This window comes from Centroberyx affinis, unplaced genomic scaffold, assembly GCF_046629955.1.
Source record: "Centroberyx affinis isolate AG114_WGS23_722 - 3 ecotype Tasmania unplaced genomic scaffold, CSIRO-AGI_Caff_v1 ptg000027l_1, whole genome shotgun sequence".
Classification (NCBI taxonomy): domain Eukaryota; kingdom Metazoa; phylum Chordata; class Actinopteri; order Beryciformes; family Berycidae; genus Centroberyx; species Centroberyx affinis.
The window spans coordinates 206805-233280 of record NW_027278741.1 but is presented as its reverse complement, the minus strand read 5'-3'; the positions used below and the strand labels follow the sequence as shown (position 1 = coordinate 233280).

Genomic DNA, 26476 nt, shown 5'->3' with positions numbered 1-26476 from the left:
CTATATTAGTAACTTAACTTTTAATGTACCATGCTAGTTTAGGCAAGAGTCCCTGGATTTGGTGCTGTCCCTGGGTTTCCCCCTCTTACCAGAGGATGTCTTGGTGATTGGTCGTTTTTACCTCATGAATTTTAGCCCATCCAGAATGAACACAGCCCTGTCCGGACGGGATCAGTATCGCATGACAACGCTGGCAATGTAATTTAGTAACGTTACATCACATGACGGTGATTTTAACGAACGATCCATAATACAAATATGTACAGTACATACAATACATCGATCCGGACAGTACTAGAATTGACAAAGGATGTGGGAATTCACTGAAAAACAGTGTAGGTTATTTGCTTATACTAACTCCGATCAACTTGATGACAGCTTTATATAAAGCTTTATATAAATTTGATCGGGAACAGGACTGAAATCACTGAATCACTCCAGTAAAAATCACATTACCACCAGACCTGAACCACAAATACCCCTGGATTTGCTCCAAAACATCCGGTCACCTTACGCTACCATCTGTGATAAACACTTGTTAAACACCTGTCCCATAGCACAAAATGAGCATAATCTATCTGTGGGGGTTGATAGGTTGATACCAATGACTCAGCAATTACTTGGGCAGCTGCTAAGATTTCTGGCTTTCAAAATTCACTTTCTCACCCGTACTCCGTTTTGGAACAAAAACTCCCCACCCACTGGAGTTTCAAGACACTTCCGATCCTGAAAAGACCACATCAGATTGATTCTCCTTCCAATGATGTATACTATGAATGGATCTCATAAAGATTCACAGTATGTAACAAATATAAAATGTGGGTGAACTGAGTCTAGGTAGGGCTGGGCGATAATTCGATATTATCGTTTATCGTCTTGTGGAATCATATCGTGATGATATGAAGATATTTTGATATCGTGACACACATTTCTGTTGTTTAAATTGATGATGACAAGCAAATGTTACTTAAAAACTCTCATAAAATGAGGTATGGTAGGAATATTATTTGAAAATTTCAGTTTTGTTTGACACCACATCTAACATTACCATCTGGTTCAATGAGATGAACATTAATTCGATTATTTAACGTGATTTTGCATACATGAACCATATCGTGATATCGAGAAAAATCCTTATGATTATCATGATATTGATTTCAACCATATATCGCCCAGCCCTAAGTTTAGGTGTGTTTATCCTCTCCCAATTATACTGATATGGTCACATTTTGTTAGATTAATAACCTCCTCATTGCTCTCCTGTCACCTCCTCATCCTCTCTCCTCTTCAGTGTCCCTTATCTTTCCTTCCACGGTCCCCGCTGCTTCCTAACCCTGTCCTGCCTCCTATCCTCCCCTCCCCTTCCTCTCCTCTTCTCCCTCCGTCGGTTTAAACGAGCCGCTATCTCCTCTGGAATGGATTAACAGGCCAGACCCCTAATATGCGATTAAAAGAAAAGCAATCACTTGCCCTTAATTCTGACAAGGGGACATTGTCGGCATGGCAGGGAAGGAGGAGGGAGGAGGAGGGCTGCCTGTGTGTACAGTCACCATGACGACCACATACGAGAGGATAAAGGGCACTGGGGAGCGTGTGTGTGTGTGTGTGTGTGTGTGTGTATGCATGTGTGCCCACCCATAGAAAGGTTTCACAAAAGAGTTGAAAGTACATGGGAACAGACTCAAATGCACACGCACAAGTACATGATCAACGAGACACAACGCTACAATGTGGATACCTGAAACAACCAACAAAACACACCCACACACACACACACACACACACACACACACACAAGGCCAAACACAGAGCTTAACCGTGGAGGTGTACTTCAAAGCTTTCAAGGTCTTCTGTTTTGACCACGCTAGCCACGGCGTCTTTGATGATGCACAATTGCACGCTATCTGGCCCCATCTCTGCCATTTGTGTAATCAGTGCAAATGTATGCACAAAGAATTGAAGGGTTTCACGGCAGACCGCGTTGCGCGTGTCCTTGTGTTTGTGATTATTAAATGTAGTACATGTCCTGCCCTTTGTTGTTTCCCTTTTCATGAATACCCAATCAGGCGGGAGAGAATTTTTAGCGGGAGCGAGTCAGCCAATGAGAGAAGCTACGGATTCGGCCCCGGATAGTGGAGAGAACGCTGTCGGACAATGGCGGGGGGGGGGGGGGGGGGTTCAGACCTTCGCGAGCGCAACTCAGATAAGTGGAAAATATTGTGGAAGGCAAAAGTTTCAACTGCATCTTGGCCTTAAATTAAATGTGTAAAAGTTCACACGTATTCCTGTCTCCAACTTCAGTGTGGATCTAGCTGACTAACTAGTGTGTGTAAAAAAAAAAAAAAAAAAAACCAGCTGCTTAGCGGAGTAATGGAGAACAACATGGTCGCGGCAGCCATGCTTTGTGTTGTCTCCAGTCTATTCGGACCAATTAGAGGCTTTCAGTGGAGGAACACTCGGCGGCTGACTCCACCGCGGCCGTAATGGCTAAAAAACCCATCTGATAAAAAGGAAGAACACCCACTCTGTTCTTCCCTCACTAAGGGCACATATCCGCCGCTGTGGCCCGCAATTCAATTTGTCTCCTGGCTCAGGCCATCATTACTGCCTAAGGCACATTCATCAAAAGAGATGGGCTTCGCTTTCTGACCCCAGCGGCGTTTTTTTTTTTATTATGTGTGTAGTCTGTTAAAACACAATCATCTCATTTGCTCCTCTGAGGCGCTCGCCGTGCAGCTAATGGCACCTCCGACACGGCTTCAGCACACACACACACACACACACACACACGCACATCTAAATTCAAATATCGATAGGCGAGCGCACGTGAACTTTGATAGGCCGTGTTTGCATGTCACTTGGGTTTAGCGATAGAGATGTTCAGCGGTAAATCTCCGGCTCGTTCTTTTCGCTGCGTGGGCCGGACAACAGTCGCTCGCCTAATGAGGGAGGGCGACGTCTTGCTATGAAATGCGTTGGGAGGGGGGAGCTCTCTTGCTTGGCTCTGCTTCGAAAGCATCCGACCAGAGCCATATAGGTGGGAGACGGCAAGAGGGCGAGACCGATTCCAGCCGAACTGTCATGGTTCGGCCATGACCTGCCTTTGAGTTCCTTTGGGGTTTCTCCGTGTTCCCTGCCTCCCTTTGTGTCTCCGCCTCCTGGTCTGTCAGTGTCTAGTGTGGGCGTGGCTCCCTTTCTCCCCCAGCTCCTGCTTCACCTACACACCTGGACTTCATCGCTAATCACCCATCCCCACAGTATATTTACCCCGGTTTTCCACCCGCTCCTGGTTCAGTTCGTCTGTTTTGTCTTCCTGCTTTGTTCCTGCTCCGTTCCTGTTTCCCAGTGTTCTTCGTCTTGCCTTGTTTCTGGCCAGGTTGGTTTTTGTATTCCTTGGTTTCCCTTTTTGCCTGTTGCCAGCCTGTGCCTTTTTGTGTTTTGGTTTTGTACTTTTACCTTAGTTCTTTATTAAAAACTCGTTAACTTGGTAAAGCCTCTCCCTGCCTGTCTGCGTCTGGGTCCTCACCTTTACCCCCGTGACACGAACACTGCCTTAACCTGCTCTATGACTGACCGGTTTAAACCGGGGTCGTCTGCAGGTTACACACACTGCATTAGTCTATCGGCGTCAAAGCCAAGACTTAAGCTCGGGTGGCAAAAGGATGTTTCAACATCTCATTTAGGGGAGGGATTTCCATGCTGGCAATGTGGATTAAAGGATTACCTCATATGCTGCGTATTTGGAATGTAAGCCTTTTTCAAATGGCGTGCATGTGTTAGACACGTGTAAAAATATGTTATTTAGCGTCGTGTCATTGTTGGTACAACTCGGCGAGCCATCTGTTAGTGGTTATTCATGCGTTTGTAAGGGCTTTACATAGAATTCAGCTCAGTTTAGTTTTGCTAAGCTCAAAAATCATGGCCATCTCTAGTCCAAGTGAGGGAATTTTAGAGTAACCATATGCCTTTATTCTTCATTAGTTGGTATTGTTGGATTACAATCGCCCCTAATTAGCCAAGGAGTATTAGGTCTCGAAAACAACAGAGCGCATCTCTTGCACCTAGTCAATATTTAGTTTCAGCAGCGAGAACAGGAAAACAAATGACTCATTCAGTTAGGAAACACTCCTGTCATTAAGGCTGTTTATTGCAATACATATTAATATACTTCTATTTGGTATTAAAGGCACAAATCTAAGCGAGCATGTTGAATTTATTGTCATGACTGTACATCCTGCCTGAACTCACAGGGACGTATGTTGTTACCAAGGTTATTATAGTTTTGCATTTTTCAGTAGTTTTTATTTTTATTTCATTTTGACTTTTTGTTTTCAAGTTTAGTTTTTAAAGCGGGTTTGCTAGTTTAGTTTAGTTTTTTTAGTTTTTTAAAATGCTTAGTTTTAGTTTAGTTTGTATTAGTTTCAGTGTTAGTTTTAGTCTTTTTTTGTAATATGGGGTATTTGTCAGGGGTGAGATGTGATAGATAGATTTCATATCCACCCAAAATACTAGGCTTATGTATGAAATAAATTGACAAAGATGAAAACTAAAGACATTTTCTCTATAATTTTAGTTTATTTTAGTTAGTTTTGTAAACACACAATACAGTTTCATTCATTTCAGTTTCATTTCTTATCCAAGGGAATAAGAAAAATACACCACCAAACAACAAAATTGCCCGAGGAATGCAAGGCACATCGCCAATAGCCGTGTGCATTTCTCCTTTAAAGCAATATGTTATGCAAAGCTTTTCCACAGAGTGTGTGTGTGGGTATGGTGGTCCAACAAGCCAATTTAGACAAGGTGTACAGTTGTTGCCAATTAATTCAGTGACAAAGCAGAAACACACAAAGACTTTGCAGGATTAATAGAAGAAGGAATACCGCTGCTCCCTTACAGTAACTGAAATAACACTTTGCATTGGTGGCTGCCCAGCAGGGACACTGTGCAGCTGTTGGATGGATCTCGACAGTAGGGCTGAACGATTTTGAAAAAATATCTAATTGTGATTATTTTGACTGATATTGCAATTGCGTCATGATTTGCGATATTAGAGAGGATGATCATTTTTACATCATTATTCTCATTTTCATTGAAAAACGTATTAAAATCATTATGGTGTGATTTTTGCGGGGATCTGTACCAAACAAAGATGTTTTCTTAAGTCTGTAGAATATGATGTGTAGGCCAGGACATCTCTGCAGCACGACAATATTTCATTTAAAATGGTATTTTGACACATTTCACCTTTAACAAATATTGCGCCTCCTGCGATTTGAAAATTGCAGTAGGCCATATTGCGATTTCGATAAAATTTCGATTAATTTTTCAGCCCTACTCGACAGTAGCAGACATATCAAATGAAAATGGCAGACATCAAAACAGGAACTCGTTCATTGCAAAGCAGCATCACAAATGCAAATGGAGAGCAACAGCCAAGCCATAGCAAACAAGACCTCGCATTATCCCTTCCCCCACTTCTCCTTCCACTCCTCTATTACAACAGACAGTAGCAGATTTCTCAGCTTACAGCTCATTAATTCAGAGTGGTTACTCCGGAAATGGCAATTGCACATGACAAGGGGAGCAAAGAGGAGAAGCCTCCACTCTCTTTTTTTCTACAGTTCCGAGTAGAGCATCTTTTGACAAAGCATCTGGGAGTCTGCGGTTGCATGGACCTGCTGTTACAAGGAAAAGGATGCCCCCATGCGTTCTCAGGAAAACACAGAGCTGTGGCAATGACTTAAGCAATATAGGAGTGCCATTGTTAATATAATTTGCCCAGAATGCATAAAAGACAGCACTGACTTTGTATAGACAATCCCTCATTCTACAACCTTAATCCAAGGTATGCTCACATATATAGACAGTCATCAATTACAGATTTTTTTAAATTAAAGCTGCACTTGGCAACTTCGCATTTTGGCGCCCCCTGGTGGCAGCCGGAGACAACAGTTTGACTTTTTTGAAAGTTTGAAGGAAATCATGTAGAATGACGTCATTAAACTGCACGGTTTCTTCTTTAGGAGACATTAGGAGACACTTTTGGATTTCACTACATTTTGAATCATCACTTCCAGTGTGCCGAGAAGATTTCCTGCTGATCATACCAGACACCAGAGTTTAATTTGGGTAAACAGAGCAATGGCATCTCAATTAGTGGGGATGAGACATTCTTCTCTGTTGCAGCCACGTTGTGATTTAGACAGGCGTTCTTACAGACACGTGTTTTTACATAAAAATCTTTGAGAGGCCAAAAAGGGACGTTATCAAAATCAGTTCAACATATATGACAGTTTCACAATTTCAATTCTAAATCGAAAATCAACCGAAATGAGCATTCGATTTCAACCTATGAAATCACAAGCAGGTTCACGATTCTCCTAGTATTTTTTTTCTCTCCACTCCTGCCTACTTGCATGCGTCTGAAGAAAAAAAAAACCCCCAACATTTCAATGACGACACAGCGTAGCTGCTAGAGAGCGCCCGTTCTATATTTCACTATAGCACCCAAGAGCGCCCGTCATTTTTAAATCGTTTAAAATGTACCAAAAACTGAAAATCAAGTTATCAGCTTTGTTTTATATATACTTCAAGTTGTCATCGATGAACCGGAACCGGAAAATACTGTATATCTGGTGACACTGAGACGTTTGATTTTCCCCGGGTTTAGTCGTCCTCCACCGGTAGATCTAAAAATGGCTTCGCCGGCTAAGCGTCACGCTTTTAAAACCTTCTAGAAGCTGTCAGATTGTGCTGTGAGACAGAACCTGACCTTCACTAAACAGCGGGACCTATCTGGCTCTCACCACCAGAGACGGATGCTGTTTTCGGGAGGCAGTGCGCCGAAAAGTCGGTAGGAGGACTGACCGGGTCGCACCGACTTTTATCCATATAATGGCGACTTTTTCCATATTTGTTTGCCGACTGTTACTGTCTGATCTTATTACTGTGTGGGCTGAAGCGCTGGAGGTTTTGTATGTATTTCGAAAGCTTATCGTTAGCCAAGATAGGAGGGATCTGTTTTGTTGTCATACTGTGAATGTTGACACTGAAGTAAGGAGATGCCCTGAATCGCCTTGCCATGTATTTGGTACCAAATTAAAGGGAAAGTTGTGTTTTTTTTAAAAACTTTGAAAAAATCTGACCACATGGCCTTAGTGTGGTACATTCCAAAAAAAATGTGGCCGTTATATCACACTTGATACCATCTTTTTAAAGAAGAATTTGAAAATGTAAATGACAGTTGTCAGGGCATAAAACCAATGATCTGTTGATCTTTACAAATCAAGACTCGATAGTCTAACAATGGCATAGCCGTCAGTGCTGAAAATTTTTTTTTTAAATCGAATCGAATCGAATCCTTAAAAACGAAAGTCAAATCAAATCGTGGATTTGGAGAATCGTGACACCCCTGCATACTAGCACACAATATTGTTCATGATCCAATTTTTGCAGATGCTAAGAAACTTGGTGACCAAAAATGTTGGGATTTTTGAAGCAATGCAAAGCCTTAGCCATTGCTGCAGGGAAAAAAAGGGAAAAGAAAGGAAAAAAGAGGCATCACCCACCCACAAGGTTAACAATGGTGGATGGAGCACTGACAAAGGGCTGGCTGATTACCTAGGCCCATCTCCAAGCTCCACTCACCACTTCCCATTCAACTGGCCTTTAGCTGGACACCATTATTACCCCATCAACCTCTCTTTTCCCTCACCCACCTCCTCCTTTCACTTTAACCAGTCATCCAAGCTATCCATCCCATGCCCTATTATTATCATCACACTGTATATATTGTAATAACTAATTTTCCATCCAGCACCACATTTTCCAGCCGATGTAATACCTGGCTTTCACAGCAAATCATCTATGTATAGAAACTTGTCTTATTGTTCCTCCCCCACAGATTGCTACTCTCTCTTTTGTCATGGAAGGCACAGTCACACACTGAAAAGAGCCACCTTTCCTCCGATCCAACATTCCATAGAACCTGAAGCAATTTTCTACAGACGTCTAATCCTTCTCCTTCTCCTAATGTTCTATTCTGCATGTGAAGAAATTGGACTTGCTAAGTTGACTTGGAGATGAACTGGGCTTCTTTTGCTTCAACGGTAGTACATATTGTACTATTACACATTTTTCACATTTTTGACATTCACTTTTAAGATGGTACACAAATCTACCTGTAGCAATACCAAATATAAACTCTGTGGTACAGGTTTGTGCAGTGGTGGAAGAAGCACTCTGATCCTTTACTGAAGTAAAAGTACCAATACAGCAATGTAAAAATACTCCATTACAAGTAAAAGTCCTGCATGAAAAATACTACTTAATTAAAAGTACATAAGTACTAGCAGCAAAATGCAGCCTAGTTAAAGTATTAAAGTAAAAGTAGTGGTTTGGTCCCTCTGACTGATATTTTATTATATATGACATCATTAGATTATTAATACTGAAGCATCAGTGTGTAAGCAGCATGTTACTGTTGTAGCTGCTGGAGGTGGAGCTAGTTTGAACTACTTTACTACTACTACTACTTTACTACTACTACTTTATATACAGTTAGCTAGTTTAATCCAGTGGTTCCCACCTAGGGGTCGGGCCCCTCCAAAGGGTCACCAGATAAATCTGAGGGGTCGTGAGATGATTAATGGGAGAGGAAAGAAGAAAAAACAAAGTTCAATACACAAATCTGTTTTCAGTTTTTGGACTTTTTCTCTAATCTTTGATTTTTGCTGAAATATTGGATCATTTGAACATTTATTGAAATGAAACCATGTGAGGTTTAGAGGGAAAAATCACTATTTGGTGGAGCTGTTAACAACTCATAGACATCTGAAATGTGACCCAACTACACACTGCTTTTTGTAAGACGTCAAAAGCCAAAAAGGTTGGAAACCACTGGTTTAGTCTTTAACAATGTGTTGTATTTTTTAAAAGCTTGTTATATTATCCATTGTGTCAAATCTCCATCTGAAAAGTAACTAAAGCTGTCAAATAAATGTAGTGGAGTAGAAAGTACAATATTTCCCTCTGAAATGTAGTGGAGTGGAAGTATAAAGTAGCATCAAATGGAAATACTCAAGTAAAGTACAAGTATCTCAAAATTGTACTTAAGTGCAGTACTTGAGTAAATGCACTTAGTTACTTTCCACCACTGCTCGACAGCATGGCACAGATGTAGTGGAGGGCAAGCCCACCTCACTCAGTATAGCCTACCCACCTTTGTAATTGCGGAATAGCGTTTACCACCTTTTTAAACTGATGGATGGGACGATGTGCTTATCTCACGGTACAATTCGATACACAACAAGGGGTTCACGATAAGATACAACCACAGTATGATGTAATATATAAAAGTTCATTGACAAAGTATGACTGTGCAGAATTCTGTTTATTTCTGAGCCACAAATTACTACAGCAGAATAAAACGGAGCTTATATCGCATTTTTTTTCCTGCCCCACGATACGTATTGTCACATTTTTGTATTGCGATATATATTGAATTTCAATATATTGTCCAATCCCTAATATGAGGTGAATTCATCCTATAAATCAAATTAACTCAAGTAAGTAAGATCAAGTATTATCAAACCGATCTGAACTGAGTTAGGCCTATAGATCGGTGGTTCTCAACGTGGGGTCCGGGGACCACCAGGGGTCCTTGAGGGGGTCCCCAGCAAATTGATCAACTGTTAAACTTCATCATTGTTTAATTCACTAGAAGTTAACACAACTAGAGAATGTAGAAGAATGACTGTTTTGATCATAGTTTCTCTGTTATCTCTCTACCTACAATACAGATAGTCATGGAAATCTGGACAAAATCATATCTGACAATAAAAATATTCTCCGATTTGGGTTTGAGAGACAAAATCTCATCAAATGGGGGTCCGTGGCCCTAATGTGGACTAAATTAGGGGTCCTTGATATGAAAATGGTTGAGAATCACTGCTATAGATGATAAGGTCTTTTTAAAGGAGGGGGGGGGGGGAAAGCATAAATGATGCTTTTCTAGAAATGTAGCCTAATTGATTTGTTTTTATATAGAGGTTAGAGAAGCAGGCTTGTGACCTGAGGGCTGCCGGTCCGAATGCCTTGGGGAAAATGTGGGGAAAGTGAAGGAGTAACTCTCTCCCCTCCTTCAACAAACTACTGTCAAGGTTCCAGTGGAGCTGCTCAGTGGCCACCAGTAGAAGACTGTGGTTCTACTGGGGAACTGTATGAATGAGGAGCGGGTTTGCTGGAGGTCATAATTTACCCACAGAATACGCCCACGGAACACTTACTCGTCTAGTAAATCTCACGCGGTGTCCTTTCTCTTTTCCTTTCATTCTGACTTCCACCCCTCCCCTCCCCTCCTCCCTTCCCCCATCCCTTCCAGAGGCCCCGTGCAACTGCAGCAGCGGCGGCGAGGGCATCCTGGACCCGGACGAGTGCGACCCGGCCACGGGCCAGTGCTCGTGCCTGTCCGGCTACACCGGGCCGCAGTGCGAGGACTGCGAGGACGGCCACTTCACCAACGGCACCGGCGGCTGCCAGCCCTGCGGCTGCGACTCGTTCGGCGCCGTGAACCCCCGCTGCGACAGGTCAGGGGCCTTTCAGACAACTTGAAGGATACGCTTGGGGCGATTTTTGCATACCTGTAGTACTTGAATATTGGCTCCAGAGTCAGTCGATGAGTCCAAACCGGTGGGGGGGGATGTCATAATCCCCCCTGCATGTCCACTCTTGGATTAATGCACTCACAGTTGTCCCCTTGTCATGTCCCCTTACCAATTTCCCTGTTGTGCTTTTACTTATCCCGGACATTTTTGGTTTCATTTTAAAGGATAAGGCTGGTGTTTTTTTAATGCATTTCTTACCGTCAACAAATCCTCTGAAAGTAGTTCCGTAGCACCGAAAATAGTCCCCCGGCGTAATGAAGAATTTGTTCCCGTTTGAATTTGATCTGGTAATAACTACAGTAGCCTGACTTTTTGTGGTAACAGTTCGCGATTTTTTTAAAATGTAAACTATGTCTTTGTGAGCTGTATTTCAAGGTTTATAGCTTTACAGTTGGAGCCAGTGACTTCCGGTTTGAAGGCTAAAAAGGGAACGTGGGAAGTCGGAAAGTAACGGGAGTAGAGCGAACGCATTGTTGATTTTGTTGTTTTCATAGGATTTGTTGACGGTAAGAAATGCATTAAAAAACACTTATCCTTTAAGCTTTGATTAGGTATGTTCAATGAGAAATAGGCTGGTTTTGGCAGCTTTGTTTCTTTATTTTGGTTTTTAAATTGGTCTTAAATTCTACTCCAGATAGCATTAAAAGGATACATTTGTCTTTCTGAAATCTGCAAAAACCCTGAATAGGCCCAAGCTCCCCTTCACCCCAAAAAGGATTAAGTGCGTAGAGCAAACAAATGAACTGGAGGCCACCTTTTAAGGCTCTTCCTAATGACTGTATCACAGCGATAGCGTTGCCAAACCAAAAACCAGCTGTCTGTCGGGAATTCGGTTTTCGTTTATCTCTCAAAAGACGGGACACGAGATGTTCCAGGCGGCTCGGCTTGTGTTCATCACAGCGCCGTAGTCTTGTGGAATCGGTCTTCTGCTGCGTCCTCAGACCTCCGCTTACTCCTCGAATTTGGGAGCCAAAGAACACACGGCGGGGGCCTCGGATGCGGCAGTCTCCGCGAGTCAGGAAGAGCTGCGACTTGGAAAAGAAGCTGCGAGCGTGGGTTAGGAACGTGGTAAAAATAGCGCCTGTATTTTCTGCCTCTAACCATGGAAAGGAATGCTGCTGGTTTTTTTTTTTTTTTTTTTTTTGGAAAGAAAAGCCAGAGCGAACGTCCACAATGTGTCGGGGATTCGTGTTGTGTCTCACGCCTTGGAAAAACAAGGCGCAGCATAGGCTTACATAAGTTAAAGGAATAGTTCACCCGAAAAATGAAAATTCTGTCATCATCTCCTCCCCCTCATGCCAGCTGAAACACAGGTGAAGTTTGTCCATATAACACACAGGGAGGCTGCCAGCACAACTCCATAGCAGCCTTCTCCAAAAACAACTTGAAGTCAATGGGGACCAGTTCTTTAGAGTCGGGGTGAAGGTGCGAGCAGGTGGGTTATTTCAGGGCTTCGATGCTTTCACACACTAACACACATAATACGATCCTGCTCAGACAGTCTGAGCCCGGTCACTGCTAACCCCACTAGCCTAGCCGACCTCCGTCTCAGCGGGTAATCACTATGACCCGCACAGATTAGCCAGCTCGCAGACCCCACCCCCCCCCACCCCCCGCCCGCTACTTTAGGGATGTCTCTCATTAAGTAATGGGCCATTCAGCCGCCCTGCTGCACACACACACAGCCTCGCACTTAAAGGGCAAATCTACCAGAAAACGCATTAAAGGAATAGTTCACCCAGAAATGGAAATTCTGTCATCATCTACTCAGCCTTCATGCACAACTCCATAGCAGCCTTCTCCAAAACAACTGAAGTCAGTGGGGACCAGTTCTTCAGAGTTCCAAAAAGACCTACAGTATATTTACACCATCATTTAGTGCAAATCTTAACTACAGCTGATTGATTTGCAACAAATAATGGTGTATAGGTCTTTCTATTCAGTGTGTTTGATTGGCTGTTTTTGTTTTGGAACTCTAAAGAACAGGTCCCCAGGCCTGCAGTCTGAGCTAACCCGCCTGTAATTGGCTTTCAGACAACTAGACCTTAGCGGGGGATTTTTTAACATCTCTGTAAAGGCTCCTATTGATTTGTGTGTGCATTTCATTAAAAAAAAGGAAGATTGAGTAAGGAATGATGACTCGGGAGTATCTGAGAGCAACCGTGCACCAGACTGAATCCACGTCAGTGAAAACGGTTGAGGTTGAGGACCGGAGTGCGGTCACGCATGAGTCATAAACGTTTTATTTGAAGGTTTGTGATGTCAAGAAGGGGGTAAAAAAAAAATCAATTTGATCCAAGTGCTGTGCAACATCATGTGATTTGAAGAAGGTAGGATGTGCTGGAGGTCGGTCTTTCTGGACTTTGCCGCCGTCCGCCATCCTCTCCTCAGTGTTGGAAGATGAAGGCTAGACTACTGAATCCTTGGTCCGGTCGAGGGTCTCACCTTGTCCCGTTGTGCTCCTGACCAAAATAGCTCCCAGCGGGGCAAAACAAACGGCCAGAGGATCCGTCAGGCCAAACATTTTAGCTCATTTTAGGGCTTCAGGTTGATGATTAACTCGCCTTTACAAGCATTGCTGATAATGACTTGACCTTCGCTCTCTGCACTAATAGGGGAAGTCCTCCTTGGCTGGCAACATTTCATGTCTAGTACAGGGAAAATGTAGGAGGTCTGAAAAAAACTAGACCAATACCAAGTGTTTAGGAAAGAGACTGTAACCTGCAGCCTTGTCTATGGGAGTATTATGGAAGGCTGGACGATGTTTTCTGAATTCAAATCATTAGGTGTGACTATTCTGCAAGTGGTTTGTAGTTGCACACTCTTGGCCCTGTTAATCCTCGGCTATCAGGATTTGAAGGCTGATACCGATGCTTTTAGACTGAAGTTGCAGATAAGTGATATTTTGTGCTGATACTCAGTACCTTGGCAGACTGTTTTTGTGTAGCTGTTATCAGGGAGGAGCCTGCATCATATCAGAGGTGGACAACAGTGATTGGCTGATATATTTTTCCATATTTAATGGAAGGTCAACATCAGCCATCGTTTAAACAAGATGTGGTAGCCATGAGGAGTCTGGGGTCATACATGGACTAGGGGATGTGGAATACAATGGACTAGTGGATGTGAATACATGGATACATAGTTATTTTTATTATAATTATTGGTATACAGTTATCAGCGTGCATTGTAAATGTCTGCCTGGACTGCCTGGATATTTGAATTATTGTGGTTTCTGTTTATTGATGTGCTTTCAATGGTTTATATGCTCAGGTATACAGTTATCGATATGCACTTTAAACGTCTGCCTGGACTGTGATGGTATTTATGACGGCTGCTATAGATGATTTTGGATTATTGTCGTTTCTGTTTATTTGATTTGATGTACTTTAAATGTGTCTGTATGTTCTGTGTTGTACCACAAATTGCCTAAAGTTCTAAGTCCAAGTCAGCTGGATATATTGGCAAACCGATATATAGGTCTAACCTTGCTGTAAACCACTGCGTTAACATATAATTGCATTCTAATTCAATGTTCTTTAACACCCGTAATAAGATTTCCAGTTCTTGTCCCCGTCATGACGTGAAGTTCTCCCTCAGTAACCGTGATGTGAAATGGACACACGCCGTTATCCAATTTGCTCGATGAGGTCATGCCAATATCTTTTTGCAAAAAAACAGCTGTATCGCAGGATTAACCACTTCCCTCCCATCACAACAGTCCTATCAGTAATTTATTTGGGTCAAGCCTTTTGGGCATTGTTTGTAAAGTTGCACATTTATTTTTCACGATTGCGTATTGAATGGCGCCACAGTCTGTAATGAAATATTGATTGTGGGTGCAGATGTTTCCGCCTGTCCGTCCCCCCCCCCTGTCGCTCTGTAGCGTGCAGCTGTAGCCTCCATCAACTGGCTGTTAGATTTTTTTTTTTTTTTTTTTTTTTTTTCATTTGTTCAACATTTGCTCAACAATATAAGGCTAGTATTGGGCATAATTACTAGAGAAAATACAGAAATTGTAATATTGAGCTCTTTTCTTATGGGAAAATGTATTGGGTGGGTGCAGAATTCCTGGCCTAGAAGTTTAGTGTAAGAGACAACACACACACAAGTGTTGGGAGACATGATGCAAATAAAGTCATAAATAAAATCGATATGGTGCCGCCCTACTCTAGTACAGGACTGATACTATCCTGTCCTTTCAAAGGTCGCTAAGCCGGTTTTCAGGAACTAGTTTCAGCCACACTTTTCAATACAACTCATTGAAAGCAACAGTATCCCTTGTCATTGCGTTTGATTGAAGGTGTGTTACTGTCTAATCAAGTGGAAAGCAGCGAGCGGATTCAAAGCATCCTGCCTGGCTGTCATCAGAAACCAGCAGAGGACTGCAGGGTGTTAGAGCCGGGGCCGTCTTCTCTGTCCTGACTGATATCCACACCCATGAGACCTGCAGTCAGCCCTTCACTGCCAAACCCTGCGAGTAGGGTTAGACCGATATAACTGTTTACCGATACTGGCCTTTTTTTTAGATATCACATATTGGCTGGTCACTGTTATCTACCTTTTGATATGATGGAGGCTCTTCCATCATCACAGTCTGGAAAACCTGACCCGGCGTTTGGTTTTTCTTTTTGGTTCAGTTATGTTTTCTGTAAATTGATTCTTCCTTTTAAAAGCATTGAATAGGTGTGGTGGGTCTAGGGCTGGGCGATAATTCAATATTATCGTTTATCGTCTTTCAGTGGAATCATATCGTGATGATATGACGATATTTTGATGTAATTTCTGCTGTCTAAATTGACGATGACAAGCAAATTTTACTTAAAAACTCTCATAAAATGAGGTATGGTTGGAATATTATTTTAATATTTCTGTTTTGTTTGACATCACACCTATCATCACCATTCGGTTCAATGAGATGAACATTAATTTGATTATTTAACGTGATTTTGCATACATGAACCATATTGTGATATATATTGATATCGAGAAAAATCCTTAAGATTATCATGATATTGATTTCAACCATATCGCCCAGCCCTAGGTGGGTCACCCTACTTTAAAGAACTGCTAACCCTAAAATAATTTCATTAGTCTGGGTTTCAGTGGAGAGTTTTACTGTCCCATGAGGCTTTTCCACCCTGACAAGAGTAAAATGCGTGGGGAAACACTGAATACTTCAGTGAAAGTGAAAATAGTCAAATGTAAAGATAATAAATATCAGCACAAAATATCGGTTATCAGCACCTTCAATGCAAAATATTGGGATCGGTATTGACATCGGCTTTCAAAATCCCACGAACCGCTCTTATCCGTCCGTCTGCTCTTTCAAAGAACAGCAGATCAACTCGGATAACTAAGTTACTTGGACTGCTGGAATCCAACCACACACACGTACACTCCCATAAATATTTGGACGTGTCCAAGCTTGCGTTGGTGACTCGGAGCCAGGAGAACAGATCAGAACTCCCGGCGCTCTGTTGCTCGACACCCTCCCTTTCCCCCGGGCCTCGGGCCGCCCGCCCAGCAATGCGACTCGACCCGCTCGGTATCGGCCCGGCGATCCCTCCCGCCCCGCGATGAACGAAAACATGTAGCGATCGTTCCCCCCCCCCCCGTAGCGGAGTTAGCGCACGGCTGTCTGCTCCGAGCCCCCCCCCCATCACCATGGCAGCCGCGGAAAACGGGGTTAAGCCTCGTCGCCGTGTAATACTGACCTACTTAACGTGCGGATCTAACACAGAGCGGCTGGGCCGGCGCAACGCAGTGAAACCACACCAAAAAAAAACAATAACAAACCCCCCACCCCCCCCCACCCCTCCCTTCCTCTCTCTCCTGAATCCAAATGAACACTGGTGGAGCGAACCCAAACCTAGGATTACCAGGCTTTCAGCGATGTGTACAAGTCTCGTCTACCTCCAGGATTTTGAGCTCGTCTTCTGTTCACCCCCTGTCTATTTTGTTCTGCTTTGCGTATGTGTGGGTGGGTGGGGGGGGGTCTCAGTGGACCCGGTAGGTTCGCAGCCCTCTTTATAATGAGACGACAAACCTCTTTAAAAAGTGACAGACTGTATTTTCTCGTCGCGTCCCGGCAGAGAGCCGCTAAGAGTGTAAGATCAAGGCTCAGTAGACACACAGATGGCAGATTGTGCCGCATTGCCACAGGTCAGTGTGTTCGACTGACTGCCTGCCAGACAGAGTGCAGGACAGGGCACAGCACTGCCTTAAAGCATGATTTATGTTATTCTGTTTATTTTGTTTTGAGGGTGTTATTGGTTGTAACGATTATTTGAGGCTTTTATTCGATATATTCGGTGTCTTTTTTTGCTTATCCCTCGTTGTGTTTTATTGTAATTCTTATTCTTCTCGTCTCTTACTTTTATCTAAAGCAGTGGTTCTCAACTGTGGGGTCCGGGGACCACCAGGGGTCCTTGAGAGGGTTCCAGGGGGTCCCCAGCCAATTGATGTGAAGTGTTATACTTCACCATTATTTGATTTACAAGAAGTTAACACAGTTAGAGAATGTAGAAGAATGACTGTTTTGATCATAGTTTCTCTGTTATCTCTCTACCTACAATACAGATAGTGATGGAATTCTGGACAAAATCATATCGAACAATAAAAATATTCTCAGATTTGGGTCCGAGAGACACAATCTCATCAAGTGGGGGTCCGTGGCTCTAATGTGGACTAAATTTAGGGGTCCTTGATATGAAAAAGGTTGAGAATCACTGATCTAAAGCACTGTTTTGCTATATAAATAAAGAAATACAGTTATTATGATTAAAGCACAACTCAGGCCAGTTTCAACCCGCAATATGTTTTACCATAATTTTCCATCATCATCGATTCTGACCAAAAGTAGAGCTTCTCTACTTGCATCTTTCTCTCCAATACAGTCCTGTAGGGCCAATGGACACTGGTCTTTTTCAACATATTGACACTCACTCTGTCATGAGACGTGAGAAAAAAAAAAGTAAATGTTATCTGAAGTCAGGCCCTGCAGTTTTGATGACCTTGGCTGTTGATTTAGCACTTCCTTGTTTACTTTCACTAATAACAAAATCTCTCAAGGGGCCTCCGCTGTGTAAAGTAGTGCAAAAGAAATAGTGAAAGTTGTCAGGTCATGGATAAAACTGAATATTAAGTATATAGGCTACATGTCTCATTACAGAGTGAGTGTCAGTGTGTTGAAAAAGACATGCTTTGGACGCTTTTGTGGTATTGTTTAGTGTCCAGTGGTCCATTAGAACTGAATTGTAAAGCTGCACCCAGATAAGCAAGATGTTAGTAGCTCTATAGTGAATCAACTGGCAAGATTTTGATCAGAATTGATCGGTGCAATGGCAAATAATGGGAAAATTTCGGTCCGGGTCAAAAATGGGCAGATTTACTGTATGTTTTGAAGATCTGCTGCTACACAGGTCTTAAAAGTCAGGGAAAGTGTAGAAAATCAATTTGACGTTTTCCAGGTCTGGATAAGTTTGGAAACGGTTGGAACGGTTTGCAAGACTATGGCATTTTTTTCAGCTAATGAGGGATATGGCCTAGTTGAGGGGTTATTGTGAAATCTCAGCACGCATAATTGGATCATCATTTTTCATGTGTGCCATTACGACACTATGAAGAAAAAGTGTGGAATTTTGTTTTTGTCCCGGGACCTATTGCACGTTCAGCTGTCCGGTGGCGGGTGAACCAAAAAAGACTTGTTGCCCTGCAAAATAACTGTGTACATAACAGTCTAGGTCAGTGGTTCTCAACATGGGGTCCGGGGGACCACCAGGGCTCCTTCGGGGGGTTCCAGGGGGTCCCCAGCAAACCGATGAATTGTTAAATTCATTTTTAACACAATTAGAGAATGTAGAAGAATGACTGTTTTGATCATAGTTTCACTGTTATCTCTCTACCTACAATACAGATAGTCATGGAATTCTGGATAAAATCATATCGAACAATAAAAATATTCTCAGATTTGGGTTCGAGAGACAAAATCTCATCAAATGGGGGTCCGTGGCTCTAATGTGGACTAAATTAGGGTCCTTGATATGAAAAAGGTTGAGAATCACTGATCTAGGTCATTAGATATTATTGAAGTTATCGATATTTTTGAGGATGGATCTGCATGTTTGAGATGTTGAGTCTTACATGCCGGATAACGTTCATTCACATTGTCCATTCATTGCTAGACATTATCCCCTCTGACCCCATCACAGTGGGGCCATGGTGCTGCACGTGGATCTTTTCGTGCATTGTTTTTGTGCATGTTTTTTAGCCCCGAGGACGGGGAGGGGGGGGGGGGGGGACGACTGTTGCTTCCCCCGGCCCACGCCCCGCTAAGCATCGCCGCGGGGGCCCCTCCTCATTTGCATTAAGTGCAGTTGTTTTAACAAAGGCCCCGTTTGTGTCGAGGGCCCACGCACACGCTCGCGGAAAAGTGCTCCCAGTCGCTCTCGATTTACACTCTGATTCGTTTTTGATTGAAGCCATTGTCCCCGGATTATATTTCTGGATCCATTGTCCGGTGGCGGAGGGGCCCGCTCAGGCCCCGACTCGGCCGCTGTACTTTCCCCCAGGAGAATACCTCGAGGGCGGGCCCCGGGGGGGATCAGAGAGCGTAGAGGATGTTCGTGGATGATTTTCTCACCGGGAACGAATTCTCCCTCATGTATAAATCAGCAATTACCTCCATGTTTAGCAGCCAGCGACACAAGGAGAGTGAAAGTGCAGGTGAGACCGAGAGGCTTTGCAGTCGGACACATCAGACCACGGAAACCGGTCACGCTCAAAACTGTCCCGGAGAGCTCAAACGTAATTGGATTTAAGTCGGGGAGAGCATTCTTGATAGCATTATCCGCTGAGATATTTTCAGCTGAGAGCAATCATACCCCCGTTACGTAAAGGCATCAGGAGCCCGACAGCAAGCTGCTTCTGTCGCACGCTCCCTCGCGCTGATTTCTTAGATGTGATTTCTATTATGAGAGAGTCATTCTGATCTTTAGACGTGCGATCGTAGATCTTTGTAAATGGACTGTAAAGCTGTCCCAAGCCCCTATTTTACATTCCCATGGTAGTTCTTCCTCTCCCTCTAACTAGTGGTGGGTGAAAGTGATTGTTAAGCTGTGGGCTCTTTCCTTTTTGGAATAAAAAAAAAAAAAAATTTACCAGGTGCTGGATTTGAGAAGTGTCAGCTTGAACAAAAGACATGAATCCACATGGTGGAATAATGCTCCCCAGTAGTGGATTTATTAACTTTCACAACATTTCAATCTCATTGGATCTACATCAGAACCAAAAAATAAGAACAATTACTACATCTAATTATTGCGATTACCATCTCAACAACATCATGTCAGTCAGGTCTGCTGCCCCTATGGGGGGGTTACACACTGTTACACATAGCTGGAGTCACAAGTATAGAAGATAACTCTATGCCTCTATACTCTTTATGTACCCCCAGTTCTTAGGGAGCACTGCTCTCCAATACACAAATCAATCTCCAACAGTCAAACCCCAAAAACAACTAAAACACATCCTTTCAACACAATAACATTCACACTGCAGTTACATGTCTTTAAATATCAAACAATTATCACACAACTTTTCAGTTATAATGGTCTCTTTGATATTTTTTAGCATTGCTCACACACTTTCTTTGCTGGCTGCCGGTCCTCTACCGCATTCACGTCATATTGGAAGAAGCAGAGTGTGATTTTTGTTGCTTGAGCTTGAAAGTGTTCACGTGTTTTACTCATTGGAATGCCCACATCCCAAATCATTTGTAATGATGAATTTCAAATCAACCATAAACACAATTTTGACATCTGTGGGTTCCCTGTTATGTTTATGCTTGTGTTGACACACTTGCACAATCCGTGACACCAGGTGGGAGATAACCGAGCCCACATATCCTACTTGTAATTCACCACTAGGAGGTGAACGTTTTTTTCTCAGTTGGCAGTTCATATTTACAGAACATCAGATATGACATGAATGTGGCACCAGATGAACTTCAACGATCTACTTACCGACTACTCACGCTAGTTAAAATAACATATCTTCTAATACCGCAATATGCACAAGTTTCAGGCAATGGATAATTGGAAAATCAGATGTAGGAAGCAAGGTTATTATAGTTTTGCATTTTTCATTAGTTTGTATTTTTATTTCGTTTTGACTTTTTGTTTTCAATTTCAGTTTTGTTTTGTTTAGTTCTTAAAGCGGGTTTTCTAGTTTAGTTTAGTTTTTATTTTTTGAAAATGCTTAGTTTTAGTTTAGTTTTTATTAGTTTCAGTGTTTTAGTCTTTTTTGTAAGATGGGGTATTTGTCAGGGGCGAGATTCAAAAATTCAAAATACTAGGCTTATGTATGAAATAAACTGACAAAGACGAAAACTAAAGACATTTTCTCTATAATTTTAGTTTATTTTAGTTAGTTTTGTAAACACACAATACAGTTTCAGTTAGTTATCGTTTTTTTGTAAAGACGCGTTTTTATTTTTATTTCCGTTAACGAAAAAATTTTTTCACACCCAGTTTTCGTTATTTTGTTAATTTTCGTTAACGATAATAACCTTGGTAGGAAGGTCCCATTGTAGTGTGGGTGTTACTGTGTTGAGATTGTGTGCTCCTTGCTAACTGGAAGTATGTAAAGCTCTACAGTGAAGTAAGTGATGAGATTTTGAACACAATCAATCGTCATGATGGCAAAAACTAGGAAAACAAGCGGAATATAATAAGTGGAATTTACCAACAAGAGGAGATTGTGTCTCTTTCCTTTTTTGGGCCTTGCGTTAGGGCACTTAATACAGGCAGAATGATTGTAGCGTGTCCCCAAGGAACCCTGACCCACTCTATCCTCAACACCAGTGTCTCTGATGAGAAAACCTGGCCAGTAGCGGCCTTGCTTCGCTCAGGATTTCCCCCATGACCGGCCTCGGCTCCTCGCTGTGATCTGGGCCTCCGCGGCCTCGGACCAGATGCTTTCGGAGAGAGCTCTCGTCGTTCTGGGCCAGACCCCGTCGTTCAGCTCTACCCACCAATTCCGCTAAAATGTTGAATACGAATGGTCCAGACAGCTCGGAACTGCGTCCGACCCCATGCTTTGAACCCCATCTGTAGCAGAGTTATAGGAAGCAGATGGATGGATGGATGGATGGATGGATGGGAGAACCTGCAGGAAGTCACGCGTGGAATCGCCACAGCGGTCTGGACATCGGATGCCATGACTCTAATCCAACGAGCGTTCTGAACAGAGAGCTCCATCCACAGATTATTGCCCTCTCTCTCGAGCCTTGCGTTAGGCAGCATTATGGTGATTGCTTTCTGGGACTGTGTTTTGTACAGTGTTCTGATTACGTGCTTTCATCTGCCCCCCCCCCTTCCAGCTCAGGGATGTGTGTGTGCAAGACGGGAGTGTATGGACCCAAGTGTGATGAATGCCACCCGGGCTTCTTCCGCTTCAGCAGCACTGGCTGCCAGCCATGCCAGTGTCACAACCACACCAACTACTGCCACCCGCAGTCCGGTGAGTCTGCTTGCATACACACTATCATTCTGCTGATATAACGGGCTGATGTTGTCCTTTTTTATTAAAAATCAGATCTGGTCCAGGCGGTGTCATCCACCTCTCATATGATGCAGTTTGATTGATTCTAGGGCTGAGCGATAATTCAATATTATCGTTTATCGTCTTTCAGTGGAATCATATCGTGATGATATGAAGATATTTTGATATCGTGACACACATTTCTGCTGTCTGAATTGATGATGACAAGCAAATTTTACTTAAAAACTCTCATAAAATGAGGTATGGTAGGAATATTATTTGAATATTTCTGTTTTGTTTGACATCACACCTAACATTACCATTCGGTTCAATGAGATGAACATTCATTTGATTATTTAACGTGATTTTGCATACATGAACCATATCGTGATATATATTGATATCGAGAAAAATCCTTATGATTATCATGATATTGATTTCAACCATATCGCCCAGCCCTAATTGATTCCATATTTATTGTATAATTGATCAATGCTACACTGGTTGTCTATGGGAAGCCCTTAACCTGAATTGATTCTAATGGGACATTTTGGTCAGAATCCACACAAGTATTTATGAATATGGTTTATTTTTATTTATCTTTTTTCATTCTGGGATTCAATTGATAGTTTTAGTGTCCCATGATTATCTAAATGCTGGTTAAGTGGGTTTCCCACCCTGACAAGAAAAAAAGTGATGGGGGAAACACTGAATTTTTTGGTATGAAAATCGGCTATCGGCAGTTTCAGTGTAAAAATATTGGTATTAGCCTTCAAAAATCTGTATCAGTCAAACCCTAATACATGCACAAATTAATACCATAAAAAAAATATTTAAAGACCCATGTTAGTGACTTTAAATTCAGTTAGATGCTGTTGTTAAATACTGTTGGCACAGTACAATAAACTCATGAAAAACATCTTTGCCTGCTAATTTTCTGCACCCACATTGTCACTACATCCAGCACCCTGTCTAGACAATTGTGGGTGTATCCTTTCTGTTCATGCCAGAGCTTTGATTGACAGTTTGACAGCCAATCACACACTGGCGGTGACTACGCATGTAAATTGTAAAGTATTGGACATGTTAGACAGACGTTAGCATATGGGAAACGGTCATTACCAGTATGAAAGCTAACATTACCTGTGAGTAACAAGCAGTCATGCAGAAAGCCTATTTGAGTTGATTGAAGGAATGGCACCAGATGGCAACCTAGCAAAGCTGGTGAACCCCACGGACTGCTGAGTAAAATTCAGAATGCAGTCCCTCTGGAAACGATAATCTAAATGGATCAGTCCGATACTTGCCAATGAAATATACAAGCTCTCTGTAAATTTCCTGTTGGGCTTTTTGCAGGTTGACACCCTGGTATTATACGATGGCTATCTGCCATGTTTGATTAGTGATTACGCAATCTCATGAACAGAACAGTTAAGACTTGAGCGGTGAGAAGGATGTAGGTGCATTTTCTGGGACTAACCTCTAAGCCGATTGTGAAACCACAAAGAGCTAGCCCAGGTTTTGGTCATATAATTCTTCTATTTCTTCACTCCGGATTTTGGAGAAAGTTGGAAAATTAGGTTTCATGATCTTGTTTGCGAATGGGCCCGTAATACTATTCTGTCTCTCTCTTAATCCATACATGCATATATATGAAATGGTGGGTAAACTGAGTTTAGGTTGATTTATTAAAGGAATAGTTCACCCAAAAATGAAAATTCTGTCATCATCTACTCACCCTCATGCCAAATGAAACACAGGTGAAATTTGTTAGTCCATATAACACACAGGGAGGTTGCCAGCACAACTTGGTAGCAGCCTTCTCCAAAACAACTGAAGTCAATGGGGACCTGTTCTTTAGAGTTCCAAAACAAAAACAGCCAAACAATCACACTGTGAATAGAAAGACCTATACACCGTTATTTGTTGCAAATCAATCAGCTGTAGTTAAGATTTGCACTAAATGATGGTGTGAATATACTGTAGGTCTTTTTGGAACTCTGAAGAACTGGTCCCCACTGACTTCAGTTGTTTTGGAGAAGGCTGCTATGGAGTTGTGCTGCAGCCTCCCTGTGTGTTATATGGACAAACTTCACCTGTGTTTCCACTGGCATGAGGGGGAGGAGATGATGACAGAATTTTCATTTTTGGGTGAACTATTCCTTTAAGGGAGGGCTCCTGTCCACCGCACACCAGTCACGCTTTGAGCCTAAACTCTTCAAGCTAGTGAGAGGCTTGAAAAGGAGGAAAGGTGGAGGGGGGATTAGACGGGGCGTTCAGTGTTAAGAAGCCATATGTCTTGCCATTATAATGCAGAGCCAGATGGAGTGCCATAGCCTTGCCAGGGATCAGGGTTCAGAGTGCTGTAGATTAACATAGCTCAGGTTTGACAGCTCCCACTAAAGCACGACCCTGGCCTCTCTCTCTAGGGCCGCTTGCATAAGAACGCGGCGTGCAGATAAAACGCCATCCGAATGACTGTGTACCTCAGATTAACACCACAGTGACTCGTCATTTCAATCTCAGCGGGACAGAGGCAGATTGTCCCCCCACTGAGACATTGTTTCCCATTAGACAGGCACGATAAGCGGTGGGTGTCCTCTACAGAGAGGAAGGGCAGAGAGAAACAATAGCAGCACATATCGGGTATCGGCCCACCGCATAGCCTGCCTTCCAACTGTGCTTACACCGCTCATCCCCTCCACAACAGTGGATCTCGACCATGTGCCATGGAGGCCTAAGATTCTGCAGGGGTCTTTCTAGCCGAAGTATGATTCCAAAACAAAAGAACGTAAGAACAAAGGACAAATATATATGTCGGAAGTTTACTTGCCAGCCTAAGGATGCATCGGATGGTGACTTGACTGATGAGAATGAATGGGAAGCCCCGAAACAGCTTTGTGTCTTAATAGATTGCATGACATCAAGCACACAGTCCATTTCAAACTGTAAAGATACTCTCTTTTTTTCAGTCCATCTCAAACTGTAAAGATGTTCTCTGTTCTTCAGTCCATCCCTTTGTTAAGATGTTCTCTGTTCTTCAGTCCATCCCTTTGTTAAGATGTTCTCTGTTCTTCAGTCCACCTCAAACTGTAAAGATGTTCTCTGTTCTTCAGTCCACCTCAAACTGTAAAGATGTTCTCTGTTCTTCAGTCCACCTCAAACTGTAAAGATGTTCTCTGTTCTTCAGTCCACCTCAAACTGTAAAGATGTTCTCTGTTCTTCAGTCCATCCCTTTGTTAAGATGTTCTCTGTTCTTCAGTCCATCCCTTTGTTAAGATGTTCTCTGTTCTTCAGTCCATCTCAAACTGTAAAGATGTTCTCTGTTCTTCAGTCCACCTCAAACTGTAAAGATGTTCTCTGTTCTTCAGTCCACCTCAAACTGTAAAGATGTTCTCTGTTCTTCAGTCCACCTCAAACTGTAAAGATGTTCTCTGTTCTTCAGTCCATCCCTTTGTTAAGATGTTCTCTGTTCTTCAGTCCATCCCTTTGTTAAGATGTTCTCTGTTCTTCAGTTCATCTCAAACTGTAAAGATGTTCTCTGTTCTTCAGTCTATCCCTTTGTTAAGATGTTCTCTGTTCTTCAGTCCATCTCAAACTGTAAAGATGTTCTCTGTTCTTCAGCCCATCTCAAACTGTAAAGATGTTCTCTGTTCTTCAGTCCATCTCAAACTGTAAAGATGTTCTCTGTTCTTCAGTCCACCTCAAACTGTAAAGATGTTCTCTGTTCTTCAGTCCACCTCAAACTGTTAAGATGTTCTCTGTTCTTCAGTCCATCTCAAACTGTAAAGATGTTCTCTGTTCTTCAGCCCATCTCAAACTGTAAAGATGTTCTCTGTTCTTCAGTCCATCCCTTTGTTAAGATGTTCTCTGTTCTTCAGTCCACCTCAAACTGTAAAGATGTTCTCTGTTCTTCAGTCCACCTCAAACTGTAAAGATGTTCTCTGTTCTTCAGTCCACCTCAAACTGTTAAGATGTTCTCTGTTCTTCAGTCCATCTCAAACTGTAAAGATGTTCTCTGTTCTTCAGCCCATCTCAAACTGTAAAGATGTTCTCTGTTCTTCAGCCCATCTCAAACTGTAAAGATGTTCTCTGTTCTTCAGCCCATCTCAAACTGTAAAGATGTTCTCTGTTCTTCAGCCCATCTCAAACTGTAAAGATGTTCTCTGTTCTTCAGTCCATCTCAAACTGTAAAGATGTTCTCTGTTCTTCAGTCCATCTCAAACTGTAAAGATGTTCTCTGTTCTTCAGTTCATCTCAAACTG

The 26476-nt window shown here is 42.6% G+C and overlaps 1 protein-coding gene across 1 annotated transcript in view; it reads left to right on the top strand.

The window, feature by feature from the left end:
* The first annotated feature begins 1500 nt into the window (after positions 1 to 1500).
* The window catches only part of LOC139641094 (multiple epidermal growth factor-like domains protein 9), a 38411-nt gene continuing 13435 nt past the window's right edge, over positions 1501 to 26476 (top strand). Inside the window, exons 1-3 of the mRNA XM_071515341.1 lie at positions 1501 to 1591; positions 10385 to 10589; positions 22051 to 22190. Coding sequence (XP_071371442.1) covers positions 1501 to 1591; positions 10385 to 10589; positions 22051 to 22190 — 436 coding nt within the window. The remainder of the gene's footprint in view (positions 1592 to 10384; positions 10590 to 22050; positions 22191 to 26476) is intronic.